This window comes from Prunus dulcis, chromosome 2 (genome assembly GCF_902201215.1).
Source record: "Prunus dulcis chromosome 2, ALMONDv2, whole genome shotgun sequence".
Lineage (NCBI taxonomy): Eukaryota > Viridiplantae > Streptophyta > Magnoliopsida > Rosales > Rosaceae > Prunus > Prunus dulcis.
Genome location: NC_047651.1, coordinates 19,871,319 through 19,885,416, shown reverse-complemented (window position 1 = coordinate 19,885,416; position 14,098 = coordinate 19,871,319). Strand labels below are relative to the sequence as shown.

The following is a 14,098-nucleotide window of genomic DNA, read 5'->3' as shown; positions in this document are numbered from 1 at the left end:
TTGTTTGCTTTTTTCATACGAAAGAAAAAGACTTGCAATGGACCACTAATGAAGAGCCGAACTTGGGATTGGACTAATCCTCCTCCACATTTAGGGAGGGACGGTCCCAAGAAGAGACTAACTGGGACTATAGCCTAGGTGAGTTGTTATTTTATTATTCAAAAAATTTAATTTAGCCCATTCAAGCCTATTAATGATAATTATGTCATCGCTCATCCAACAATACACTTAAAGAAAAGAAGATAAGATAAACTAATAAATTGATGAATTCTCTTTGACTATTCTTGGACATTCTTGTGTAAGACATCTTTGTAAAATTCTCTCTAATACTCAATTTTTAGGGGTCGTTTTAAATTAATACTCAACCTTAACAATCTTGCACGTAGAAACCCAACTTTAAGAAAAACATACAAATTAGAAGCCACACAATCCCTTCTCCCAATGTAATCAACAATCTGTTTCTATAGAACACAACTTTACTGAATTAAAAATAAATAAACAAAGAAACTCTCCAAAATGATCAAACAATTGGGACAGTGCATTATTATAAGAACACCAACCAAAAGGGAACTTCAACAAACGTAAAAACAAAAACCACCAAATTTTCTGCGAAAACCCCAAGATGCTACCTAACTTGATGATCGCCTCGGGACGACCATAACTCCATACAAATAGGCAAAAATAACCCCTATGAAATTGCTCACACTGAAAACCCTCTTCCTTGTACCCGCTTCCCTTTCATCCCTCTTATTCAAAGATTGAGAAGGCAAGATTTCTAGGCGTTTAGTGTGAGAATGTGAAAGTAAAAAGTCCCACATTGAGAAACCTAGTAAGGACTTATAAGGAGTTGGGTTACTCATCCCATAGCCAATATAATTTGAGGTGTGGAACCTCAACTTCCTTCATAGTATCAGAGTGGGTTGCCCAAGTGTAAAAGCCCAACGGCTACACATGCTCCATGTCATCCAAAATATGTTGTCCATGTGTTAGGCTTAAAAATTCGTCACACGTGTGAGAGCGTGTGAAAATGTGAAGGTAAAAAGTCTCCCATTTGAAAGTTAAGAAATCTAACAAAGACTTATAAGAAGTTGGGTTACTCCCCCCCCATTACCAATTGGTTTCGGAGTGGAACCTTAACTTCCTTCACTTAGGCATTAGAGTTCGACCATCGATTTGCTGTTGTTCTTCTTGTTCTTCTTCACAATCGATGAGCATTGCCATGACACATTGACACTATCAGAAGGCTCAAAAGTAGACATTGTGAGCTTGTCTCTAAGCTCCGGCGGTTGGGAAGTAAAGTCGTCAGTCATGCATAGGAAAAAGAAGAAACATCGTTTTGTTTTGTTTTTATTTTAATCGTTTACTTAAGAAACTGGTGCGGCCAAAATCTGCTTCGGTCACCCAAACCCAAAGCCTAAAATTTTGGACCAGTCAGTTTTCTTCTGAAGTTCAACCCTACCTAGCTTTTCATTTTCAGAGCCCATATGTCGTTGGGCCGAAACAATACAAGCTCCAATATGTGTTTCTTCTCAAGTCTTCGAATATCTGTCTTTGGACACCTAAAATTTTTTAACAAAAATATCGGGCAGATTCCCAAGCAACAACCAATTGGCAATATGTGAAGAGGCCTAAAAATTTTAAGCAACATTGCAACAGAGTGAAGGGTCATAATGAGGGATCCTTAATTATATAGAGTTATTATTGAACGGCAAAATTTAACCTCTCAACACACCCCCTCAACGTAGACCCCCAACATAGCCATGTTATGTAACGGAATGAAATAAACATATACAATTGTATATGTACCTATATATAAGCCGAACTAACAAACAAGATGTGTATTTTGACAACCAAAAAAAACACAAGATATGTATATAACAGATTATATATGTATAGTTGGTTGTACATACATATTCCAATGAGGGAGTTGGGGTGGGGTGGTGTGGTGTGGGGTGGGGTGGGGTGAGAAAATGGTGGGGTGTGTACACTAATGAAAATTCTGAATAGTATGAGGGAGGGAATTGAAATATTGATAGGTATAGGTTAGAGAAACACCGCAAAATCACAATTAGCTCAAAGCTTGGCATTGGCAAATACTTTCAAGTTGCATCTTTGAGGGAGCTTTAATTCTTCATCACCATCCAACCTTGAGAAGTAGTGGTCAACCATATGCTCAGTGATGAGATCCAAACTAGAAGGCTTCCACTTTGGTTTCTTGTCCTTGTCCCACAAGATAGCTCTGCAACCTTCTCTGAAGTCCTTGCTTATTTGCCCTCTCATAACATGACAAGCTATTCTGTACTGGCGGACAAGACATTCATCCATTGCCTGCACCCTTCCTTCTCTAATGGATCTCAAACAAATCTTCAAGCTCATCGGCGACGCCTTCTTCAGCGATCGAATCGTTGAAGCTAGCCATTCATCACCTGCCCTATTTGCATCTGCTGTAGTAACCTCCTTCTCAAGGGCACTTAAGATATCTTCAACTGTTGGTCTGGAAAAGCACTTGTCAATGACATCCATTTTGCGTAAAGCACTTTTCTCTTTCAGAACCGGTTGCTGCAAGGAGTATTCGTCTATAATTGCTGAAATAAAAGCAAGATCACAGCTTGATGTAGCTGGAGCTGCTCTGGAAATTAGTGCTTTTTCCAACAGAGACAATTTGGCTGAGGGAACAAAGTGAGTTGCCAGACCACAAGCCAGCATTTCAGCACCATCCAACATTGTACCTGTAAGACCCAAATACTCTCCAAAAAATCCAGGAAGTCTTGACAAGAAATGACCCACATCAGGAAACAATCCCAGAGCATTTTCTGGCATTGCAAAGATGGAATTCTCTGTTGCTACACGGAATTTTCCGTGTACTGAAATACAAACCCCAGCTCCCATTGCAATCCCATTCATAATTGAAACCTATTTTACAAAATATATGTATAAATAACAAAAGATGGTATTGAAAGAATTCTAGGAAAACTTCAAGTCTGCAAAAGAAAGTACGATAGAACTATTTGTACCATGTCGGGGAAGATGCGATATATGTCATATGGTATACTAATTGACCAGTTGAGATGATACAAGTATTAGCACTTAGCCTCCAAAAAAATATTAAACCAAGATTTTGAAGACATTATGGAAATTAATTGCATACTTGCCTGGGGTTTACTGTGTGTTGCTATCAAATAGGTTAAGTTGAGGATCTTCTGAACAAAATTTTCACCATATTTCAGATTTCCTTCAAGAAAGTGACGATGCATGGCGGCTAGATCGCCGCCAGCACAAAATGCTCTTCCTCTACCCTTGAGAATGATCAACTTGGCATTGGTGTCGTCCACATAGGCCTGGAAAAGTTCTGACAGACGAGAGATCATTTCAAGGGAAAGGGCGTTCAGCTGGCGAGGCCTATTCAGAGTCAATGTCCTCACGAACAAAGTCTCTTGTACCAGAACCTGGTCATCAAGTTGGACAGAAGTCATGGAAATGATCAATTTGTATAGAAATTAAATCGATAAGTGCACTAAAAGTTCGAAACCTAGGTGCAACTTTTTATTGAGAAGATGAGAGGTGGAGGAATTGGAAGGCAATCTTATTTATAAGTACGAGGTAGGCCAGCCTTTTGGTTTCTGCATATTGCATGTCTATGTCTTTTATTTTTTTCCTTTTTCGAACCAAAAAAATCGACCCAATATATTTTTGGGTTCCTCGAAGACAAATAAAATTATTCATACTATTTCAACTTACAACATAAATAACATAAAACTATTTGTACCGTTTTATTTTGTCTTATTATTTTTTAAAAATATTGACAACTAAAATAGTGCAAATATGATGATGGAATTTGAGAATTCGATGACCAAAATTAATTGACAGTACAGATATTGAATGATTGAAAATGGAAACAAAAACCTAGTTGTTAATATAACAAGTTGTAATCAACTTTGCTTTGTATGAGCCCATGTCACATGTGGTGTGAGTCGGGGGAGGAACAACTACTAGGCTGGGCCAGCCTGCATCAATGCATAAATTGATTTGGCAGAAAAAAATGTTCACACACACTTGCCTTTCTTTGTGTTCTGTCCATAAATTGAAGAAAAGGAAGAAATAGTAGAACGTGGTTAAAGCACAATTTAAACGGGGTTTGGTCATCGGAGGAAAGCACTATTTGTTTTCTTCGTTCTTACAAAAAGAAAAGGCTTAGAATGAACCAGAGAGGCCAATGAAGAGCTGAACTTGGGATAAATTGATTTGGCAGAAAAAAATGTTCACACACTTGCCTTTCTTTGTGTTCTGTCCATAAATTGAAGAAAAGAGCTGAGCTTGAGATTGAGATGTTCTACATACACATCAAATTGAAATTTGTTTACTTTTTTTTCATACAAACGGAAAAGGTTTACAATGAACCACGGGAGACTAATGAAGATATAAACCTAGGATTGAGATGTTTTACACATATGTCAAACGTTTATTTGTTTGTGTTTTTCGTACAAAAGCAATGGACCACTAATGAAGAGCCGAACTTGAGATTGGACTAATTCTCCTCCACATATAGGCAGGGATGGTCCCAACAAGGGACTGACATGGACTATAGCCTATGTAAATTGTTATTTTATTATTCAAAAATTTAATTAGCCCACTCAGGCCAATTAATGATAATCATGTCATCGCTCATTCAACAATACACTTAAAAAAAAGAAGATAAGACAAACTAATGAATTGATGAATTCTCCTGGACATTCTTGCGTAGGACATCTCTATAAAGTTCTCTCTAAAATGAAAAGTATTTCCGTCTTTTAGCATACTACGAACTTCTTTTTATTTATATTTATTTTATTATTATTATTTTTTATGAACAACCTACTCCTATCTTTCCATTTTTCATGAAAAGCACTTGTCAATGACATCCATTTTGTGACGATCACTTTTCTAGTTCAGAGCCGGTTGATGTAGGGAGTGTTTGTCTATAATTGCTGAAACAAAAGCAAGATCACAGCTTCAGGAAGTAGCTGAAGTTGCTCTGGAAATCAGAACTTTTTCCAATATAGGCAATTTGGCTGAGGGAACAAAGTGAGTAGCTAAACCACAAGCAAGCATTTTAGCTGACAGAACCCTATCCAAATTTCACTTTGGAATTCGAGCCGGACCCTGTGCGTGTCCGACACTTGGCAAAGGTCGGGCACAAATGACCTATTTACCCTTCTAGTTACAAACTTTAAGTATCGACTTCTACCGAAAATTCGGCAGAGTCTCCCCTAAAATTTGTTCAATCCCAAAAATTTCACCTGTCAAAATGAGCAAATAAATTTACAACCAACTTCCAGTATACGTAAACAACTATCCAATAGTTCTGTTTTCCAACGACGGCCAAATATCAGAGCAGCTACTAAAAATATACAAAATAGTTAATCGTTGTACAAACGAAATCCTACATTACAAAGGGGCGCGGAAGCTAGGAGAAGGCCCGGTGGTGGATTCCTGTGCACGTCTACTGCCTGTGGGCGCAAAACATTTGAAAATGTGAGTGGACAAAAATAAAGGTCTAGGAAACAGTATAAGAACATATTAACCCCACTGTAAAAACAGTTATGCAAAAGCTAGATTTTTCCTCTTCATTATATTCGTACTGAGATCAAAGCATTCACATAGTTATATACGTATATGCAAAACATGTTCAAGATCAGTAAAACTCGCATAAAAACACTGTAATCAATTTACAACTACCACCTAGGTGTACCCCTTTAATTCCGTCAATTTCCCTGGCAGGTCTCGGTGACACCAGGTCAACCCGAGCTGCAAACTGGCAGGATTCAGGGGACCGTAGTCAGCCTGATCCGCAATCCTAGCTTTCACGGTCCCGGCATCCCCGAAACTTGTGAGGCAAATGTCAAGTGCACTGACAAAATTGAAGTTAAACTGGATGTCTGTGGACATCGTCATATCTGAAGGCAACATATACTGATAGCAAACTATTTCTGTAACTGGGGTACCCACGGTGGTTTAAGAAAATATAAGATTTCTAAAAAGTTTGATAAATAGCTGACTTTTTGTTAAATCTGGAACATCATCTGAATAAATTAAAACGTTTGATAAAAAGTTTGATAAATACTCAATAAAAGTACTAAATTAAAACCCTGACCCCCAGCTCCTAAAAGTGCGTGCACTAACTTTAAAGTCATTCTTATGCTCACTTAAGCATTTCAGATGTTTAGAACTGTCTTAAAAGACCTGAGACTTCACTAAGCGATAAAATGCCATATTGATCAATACGAAACCTCGTGGGGTCCATGACCTCTAATTGCCAATCTGGGAGTCCCTATAGGTTCCTCACATTTAAATACCCATGTCCTGCTAGTCTGGTCTGAATTGGACGGTCGGATTGACCATGATCGTGTAACCGCATAATTTCTAAACCCTAGCCCCAGGGTTCGCGATTTCGGAGTATCTGGGACTCCGATTCACAATCCATTGAATCCTACACGATTCTGAAATTATCTAGAACAACATATCTGAAATTGAGTACGATACAACGGCTCAGCAGTATTGAACCTGAAAATCGCACAATATGGAAAATCCGTTCGAGGCTCAAACGGTATCCAAATTGAGATCCGCGAATTCCTACGCGCTCGTGACAACCTAAGGATCGCATCAAGACACAGTGTCGCTGGACTACCCTAGCCCATGCGCCGCCGCACGGGCCGGCAGCGATGGGTGTCCAAAGCGATTACACATCGCTGAAAAAACTCAAAACCACGGCTTCAAACTCCTATCCTAGGTATAACACCAAATTTGGAACCACTTTTGTTCTTGGACCTACCCAAAAACTAACCGGAAGTGGCCGAACACGGAGGCCAAAACTCGACCGAAATTCAATTTGAAAATTGGGCTATCTACGATCAAAATTGATGCAAACCTATCCAACCATCAGCTAGAGTATGAAAAATATGTAGGAATCCATACCTTACTCGACAAATTTGGAGGAGAATTGATGGAGAACGAACGGTTTGAAATTTTGGCAAAACTGATCGGTTTTTCTCTATTTCCGGCCAGCGCCGGTCGTTTCGTGGGCGGGGAACGGTCGGGGAAGGAAGAGGAGACTGCGGCAGTTCGAACGAGACCGGTCCCTTGGCCGGTGGAGCTCCGTGGCAGCGACGGCTGTCTCTGGAAGGCGGCGGGCCGAAATCCAGCGGGAGAGGAGAGAGAAAGAGAAGGACTGAGGGAGAAGAGAGAGAGAAGGGATAAAAATCTGATTTTTTTTAAATTACCGTTTTGCCCCTCATGGTATTTTAACCGTATTTTCTTCGTTACAGCTCCGATTCGAGTCCACTCCATGTCTACGGACTCATTTCGTCGCGCTCTACGCAATGGCGTAAGTGGAATTGTCAAATTCCTTTTCAGTCAAAAAGTCAACTTTTCTTAATAAAATATTCCAAGGGCAAAATTGTCTTTTCCTAAAATAATTTACTAATTAAATATGAATTTTTGTTTTGGGTTATTACATTAGCACCATCCAACCTGGCACCTATGAGACCCAAATACTCTTCAAAAAATTCAGGAAGTCTTGACAAGAAATAGGAAGCACCCACATTAGGAAAAAATCCCAAAGTATAAAGTTCTCTCTAATACTCCATCTTTAGGGGTCGTTTCAAATTAATACTCAAGCTTAACAATCTTGCACGTAGAAACTCAACTTCAGGAAAAACATACAAATTAAAAGCCACACAATCCCTTCTCCCACTGTACTCAACAATCTGTTTCTATAGAACACAACTTTACTGAATTAAAAATAAATAAACAAACAAACTCTCCAAAATGATCAAACAATTGGGACAGTGTCGAGGCCTATTCAGGATCAATGTCCTCATGAATAAAGTCTCTTGTATCAGAACCTGGTCATCAAGTTGGAAAGAAGCCATGGAAATGATCAATTTGTATAGAAATAAAGTCGATAAGTGCACTAAAAGTTTGAAACCTAGGTGCAACTTTTTATTGAGAAGATGAGAGGTAGAGGAATTGGAAGGCAATCTTTTTTATAAGTATAAGTTAGGCCAGCCTTTTGGTTTCTGCATATTGCATCTCCGTATCTTTTCTTTTCCCCCTTTTTCGAACAAAAAAAAAATTGACACAATATATTTTCCTCGAAAACAAATAAAATTACTCATGCTATTTCAACGTACAACATAAATAACATAAAACTATTTGTACCATTTTATTTTGTCATATTATTTTTTAAAAATATTGACAATTAAAATAGTACACATATTATGATGGAATTTGAGAATTCAACCCAATATTAATTGACTGTACAGATATTGCTGAAACTATTACTACAGATGGCCCTAACCTAGTCTGTGACTGAGGCATGCAATATGTGGAAGCTATTAAAAAAAAAAGCTAGCCTACCTTCTACTTAAAGAAGGATGAGCCCTTTAGTTTCACCAGCACGAAACTATCTTTCTATTTACAGCTTCTACATATTGCATGCTTCTGTCTTTTTTTTTTTTTTTTTTTCCTTTTTCGAAAAAAGAAGAAGAAAGATATAGACCTACAATATATTATATTATCGGGTTCCTCAAAAATAAATAAACCTATTTATACCATTTCAACTTACAATAGAAATAACAGAAAAATATTTTGCTGTTGTAAAAGTATTGGTGTGGAGCCCACTACTATTCATTACTGTTCATTACTATTCATCACTGTTCATTTGGCGGCTTTGATAGAGTTTGTCTGTCACGGGTGAATAGTGATGAATAGTGATTTTCTCAGCCTATAAATAAGAAGAGAAACGGAAAGAGAAGAAGAAGAAAAAAAAAAGGAAAGAAAAGAGAGAAGAGAAAGCAGAGAGAAATTTTCCTAGAGAGAAACTTCAGTGAGCCACATATGTTGTAAACACTAAAGTTGTAGCCATATCATTTTATAGTGAAAAAGTTACTGCTGCTGCTCTCCGAGGACGTAGGCATAGCCGAACCTCGTTAAATGCTGTGTCTCATCTATTTTACGTACAGCTCAATATCCGCACATATCTCAGGTTATTTTATAACACGTTATCAGCACGATAGTCTCTCCTTTTATTTCTGAAATTTTTCAACTCAACACTATGTGGTTATTCCTCTGTCTCCTTTACTGTCATTTAAAGTATGGTGCGGCATTAACGTCCATACAGCAATTTAATTTGTGAATTTACTTTACAGCAAATTAACCTACTTTAAAGGGTGGTGCGGGTTTATCATCCACGCCTTTACTGTCATTTAAATGTATGGAGCAGAATTAGTGCCCATACAAGCACATTTACTTTATCGTAAATTTACTTTAAAGGGTGGTGCGGGTTTATCGTCCACGCCTTTACTGTTATTTAAATGTATGGAGCAGAATTAGTGCCCATACAAGCACGTTTACTTTACCGCACATTTAAAGTATGGTGCGGGATTAACGTCCATACAGCAATTTAATTTATGAATTTACTTTACCGCACATTTAAAGTATGGTGCGGGATTAACGTCCATACAAGTAATTTATTTAAATTAATTTATTTAACGTAAATTTATTTTATGGATTAATTGTGCTGTATGATGAGTTTTTACAGTATACAGATCAGGACCAGAAGTTCCTTGATCCTCATCATACATTTACATCAGGACTTGAAGATCCTTGATGATGATATTGATATGAGAGCTGGCAGTCTCTCCGGTACTATATTTGTAAACATGTGATCGGACTTAAGGGTCCTTGATCCCTGACATGTGAATAAGGACCTGGGTTTCCTTAATGATGTAACAGTACCGTATTGGTTAAAAGTGCCGTACACATGAATAATAACTGTACTGGCAAATGTACTGCACATATGAATAGATATGTATTCATGATTGATGAATAGTACTATTCACATGAATAGTGACGTATGCATAAATATTAACCATTTTGGGGAAACCGTCACTATATACAAAATGGAACCTGCAGTTCCTTAAACTCATGGATAAACAATTAAATGAGATGCCAGAAGTTCCTCAAAATATGGACAATTATGTAAGGGCTTGAAGTCCCGAAATATGTATAGAAAATTGTAAAAATGTCCATACAATGAGAATATGTGATTTTGGCCTGAAGTTCAAAATCTAACAAGTGTGGAGAACCTAAAGTTCCAAGAGTTAAATGGACAACCTTTGAGGTATTATTGCAAATTGTGGTACACCACAAATTTTCTTGGCATAAGAGAATGATGAATTTAATAAAGTTCGATTTTGTTATAATCGACACCTCAAGGAAGAAATATATTTTGTGAATCGGTTGTTAAGAATACACCGTGAAATGGATAATATCAGTATAAAAATCAAATGATGAATTGAGGCTCCCCACATATTTTGTTACATCTGGGGCGGAAGCCCATGGATCCAAATATATGAGAGATCCTAAAACTTGAAGTTGTGGGTATATAGTAGTTAATGTTCTTCACTACTATATTGAGATATTATCGTAGCTTTTATTCAATTCATATTTCATGTCCATTTGAAAATGGCGAATAAATTATGAGTTTGGGTTTAACCCAGACCAAAAGTTCTGGGCTCACATGCATGGAAATATGAGAGATTTGATGTGGTTATTTGAACCTATAAGGCACAAGGTTCCAGACCGTCATTTTGAAAAGACGTACAAACCACATATGCAAGTTTAAGAATGTGCGCAATTATTATTATAAAAGGAAAGGAACATACAACAGATAGATTTTTACACCTGCAATGAAAGTGCAGGCCCTGTAAAATCTATAAAATTACATTATGTTCTGGAAGCCTCTGAAGGAAGAGGACGGCGCTTCTTAAGCCTAGCCATGAGCCTCTCATGGTCTCCCAAAATTCTTTCATTTGAGACCTGCAGCATGTCTAGCTTTCTCTGTGTATCAACAGAGTACGAACTCACCAGTTTCAACAAGGAATTATTCTCTCCTTTGAGTTTCTCAACCTCTTTTTGAGACTCATGAAGCATTCTTTGAAGAGAATAATTTTCAGTTGTCAGCTTCTGAACCTCGTTTGCTCTAACACGCAAACGATCAGCCAAGTTAGAAACAGAAGCAGCACTCTGAATGCTAAAAGCCATTGAGTCATCAATAGCCTCTTCCTCAGACCTCCCTGTCAACAACATTTCATCCATTGGAATAATGAAATTCCTAGCTACTATGACAGCAGTAGCATCATTCATCATCACAGAATCATTAACTGTGAGATGACGATTTTGGGATACAAAGGATGGACGCCAAACTTTGGCGTCACTGGTTGTTGCGGGAGCATCATTTAAATTGAAATTATTTGGGCAGGAAGAAGAGGAAGCCATTTTAAGAAGGTTTCAAAGAAAGTCTTACAAAACTAAAGTTTCAGAAAATGAAGGAAGTTGAGTTGAAACAAAGTTGAGTTGAAACGCAGTTGCTCAATCAAGTTTTGCAAAGGCAATATCTATAGACGAAAATGTGGCAACTTTTCAGGATTCCAATATCTTCTCGAATCCCCACATTATCTTTTTCTTTCGCAAGAGTCCAAAACTTCACGTGGCCTCTGATAATGCCTGTCGGCACTTTCGGCGTTTTCAAGTATTATTTTCAAAGCCGATCTTGCTTTACGGATTTCACGGAGCTACTTTTTCAAAAGTATCCCGAGAATCTCGCAATTTTCCTATGGTTAATTTGAAATTCACCGGTTCTATCTATTCATTGTATTTGTGTATAAATGTGTTACTAACGAAATTTTCTTTGTAGAAGACATCCAGTTTTCCCATACAAAATGATGTTATATCTACTTGTTTTTCTTATCATTAAGCACTTAATATGCCTGAGAAGCAAGACTATCTCTGATCATCCATTCAGGAAGTAAGACTATCCCTGATCATGTTTCTGCAAGATCAGGGAATTGTGAAGGCGACCTTGTGCTCTAATCTCCTGAGGTCCTTCTAGACTAGGAGAATTGAGAGCTTGTTTTCTGCTCCCACCGGCTTCCTTCCTTGATTGATGAGCTGCTTGTCTGCTCCCACCAGCTTCCTTCCCTGATTGCTTACCTTATCTTGCAATCAATATCACAATTTTTTTCTTTTTTTCTTTCTATAACTCTCTGTTCATAAGAGATTTTATTTCTTTAGAATGAACATCTGAAGAAAGAATCCATGAAGTGATCCTAACTCTGAGAGTTATTGACAGAGAAAAGAATTGTGATTTTGCTTTTGCAGGATATAACTAGATCATCAAGCACTACATTTACTGGGCCGATACAAGCTTGAATGATACTTGAGAAAAGTTTCTCCCACCTAAGGATGTAAGCAATACTTGTGTTATTTTATGCTTATATACTTATTTGATATTTTATCTTGAAAGGTAACCAAATGGGGAGATAAGTCTGTTCCAAAAGAATGGCTTGTATGTATCCATGAATTATTAATGCAAATTTTACAAATTGCAAGTTGGATACATTGATAATACACTGCACAAATTAAAGTCCCATAAGAACAGAATATGGGTATAGCAGTGATCAATATGATGCACGCCTGTTGCGTAGCAAATGATGTGGATTGAAGTCCCAAAAGGACAATCCCTTGACATGTCAATATTGATATTGTGCACGCCTAATGCGTTGCAAATTGTATGGGTTAAAGTCCCAGAAATTAATTGACATGTATATATATTAATCTGTAGCATGCCTGCAGCATGACAGATATATGGTTCTAAATGTTCCAACTCCCTAAATGGAGATTATCCACGCCCTACTATAACATAACGCTCCATTGGAGGTTATAATCCACATTCTCACATAATAAAAGCCCCCTGCAGTGGCTTGGGTACCCAAAAGGCAAAGAAATGCTTATAATTGATGCATGCGCATGCACATGAGAATGGTGGGATCATGAATTGATGAATGACAAATTTTGATTTTGGAGTAGCTACTCAAATCATCAATGGGCTGTGTTGATTGGAACCACGTTCAATTATTAAATGTCGACAATATTATTGGCCAAACATGGAATGAGGCAATTCCATTATAGATGAGAATGAACGTGAAAGAACAAACCCACATTACGAACCCCAAAATTTGTTAATACTGAAAGTTATACTTGGGTGTTCGGAATAAAAGGGAATGTACCTACTTTGTATGACACAATGTTTCTGGCAGAAACAAGGAATGTTAGGTTTTCTCCATTTATTGCACATTTACGGAGACCAACATGTTATCTTTAAGGGTTATTAAATGCACAGAGCATATCACCTGAAGTGATTCCCTAAAGATGTATACATAGCTGGGTTAAAGCTATATAATGTGTCATAAAGTTTAATCCCTTTAAACAAAATCCTTGAAAGGATTGAAATTGCATGAAGCAAGTCCCTGAATGACATATGCCTAAAGCATAAAATCCGTACTCAATACTAATATGCCTAAATTGCCTCAGTGAGTACATTAATATGTTTGCAAACACATTAAAGCTTCTCAAGAGTTCCAGAAATATTTGTCTCGACTGAAAGATCGAGCATTATGCCAACGAGATTATTGCTTATACTGAGAAAGTATTGAAACGGTTTGGCATGGATAAAGCCCATCCACTTAGCACTCCAATGGTCGTTCGATCGCTTGACACTAAGAAAAACCCATATCGTCCAAAAGGGGATGATGAAATGGTCCTTGGTCCAGAAGTACCATATCTTAGTGCCATAGGTGCTTTATTGTACCTAGCACAATGTACCAGACCCTAGCACAATGTACCAGACCAGACATATCATTCTCAGTAAATCTGTTAGCAAGGTACAGTTCTGCTCCAACATGGCGACACTGGACCGGCATCAAACATGTTCTACGATACCTTCGTGGGACAACAGACATGGGGTTATTCTATTCCAGTGAATTGACCAACGCCCAGAGTATTATTGGTTATGCTGATGCAGGATATCTCTCTGATCCACATCAAGGACGATCACAGACTGGATATGTATTTACATGTGGAGGAACTGCGATCTCATGGCGGTCAACAAAACAAACATTAGTGGCCACATCTTCCAATCACTCAGAAATACTTGCCCTCCATGAAGCCAGTCGTGAATGCGTTTGGTTAAGGTCGGTAATCCATCACATCCGAAGCACAT

The 14,098-nt window shown here is 37.8% G+C and overlaps 1 protein-coding gene across 1 annotated transcript; it reads right to left on the bottom strand.

The window, feature by feature from the left end:
* Positions 1 to 1,768: 1,768 nt before the first annotated feature.
* Positions 1,769 to 3,546, bottom strand: LOC117617421 (3-hydroxyisobutyryl-CoA hydrolase 1-like). Its single transcript, XM_034346782.1, has 2 exons — positions 3,153 to 3,546; positions 1,769 to 2,913 (listed from the first exon to the last, which is right to left on the bottom strand). The coding sequence occupies exons 1-2, from the start codon at positions 3,471 to 3,473 to the stop codon at positions 2,074 to 2,076; spliced, it is 1,161 nt and encodes a 386-aa protein (XP_034202673.1). The 5' UTR covers positions 3,474 to 3,546; the 3' UTR covers positions 1,769 to 2,073.
* Between the last annotated feature and the right edge of the window lie 10,552 nt (positions 3,547 to 14,098).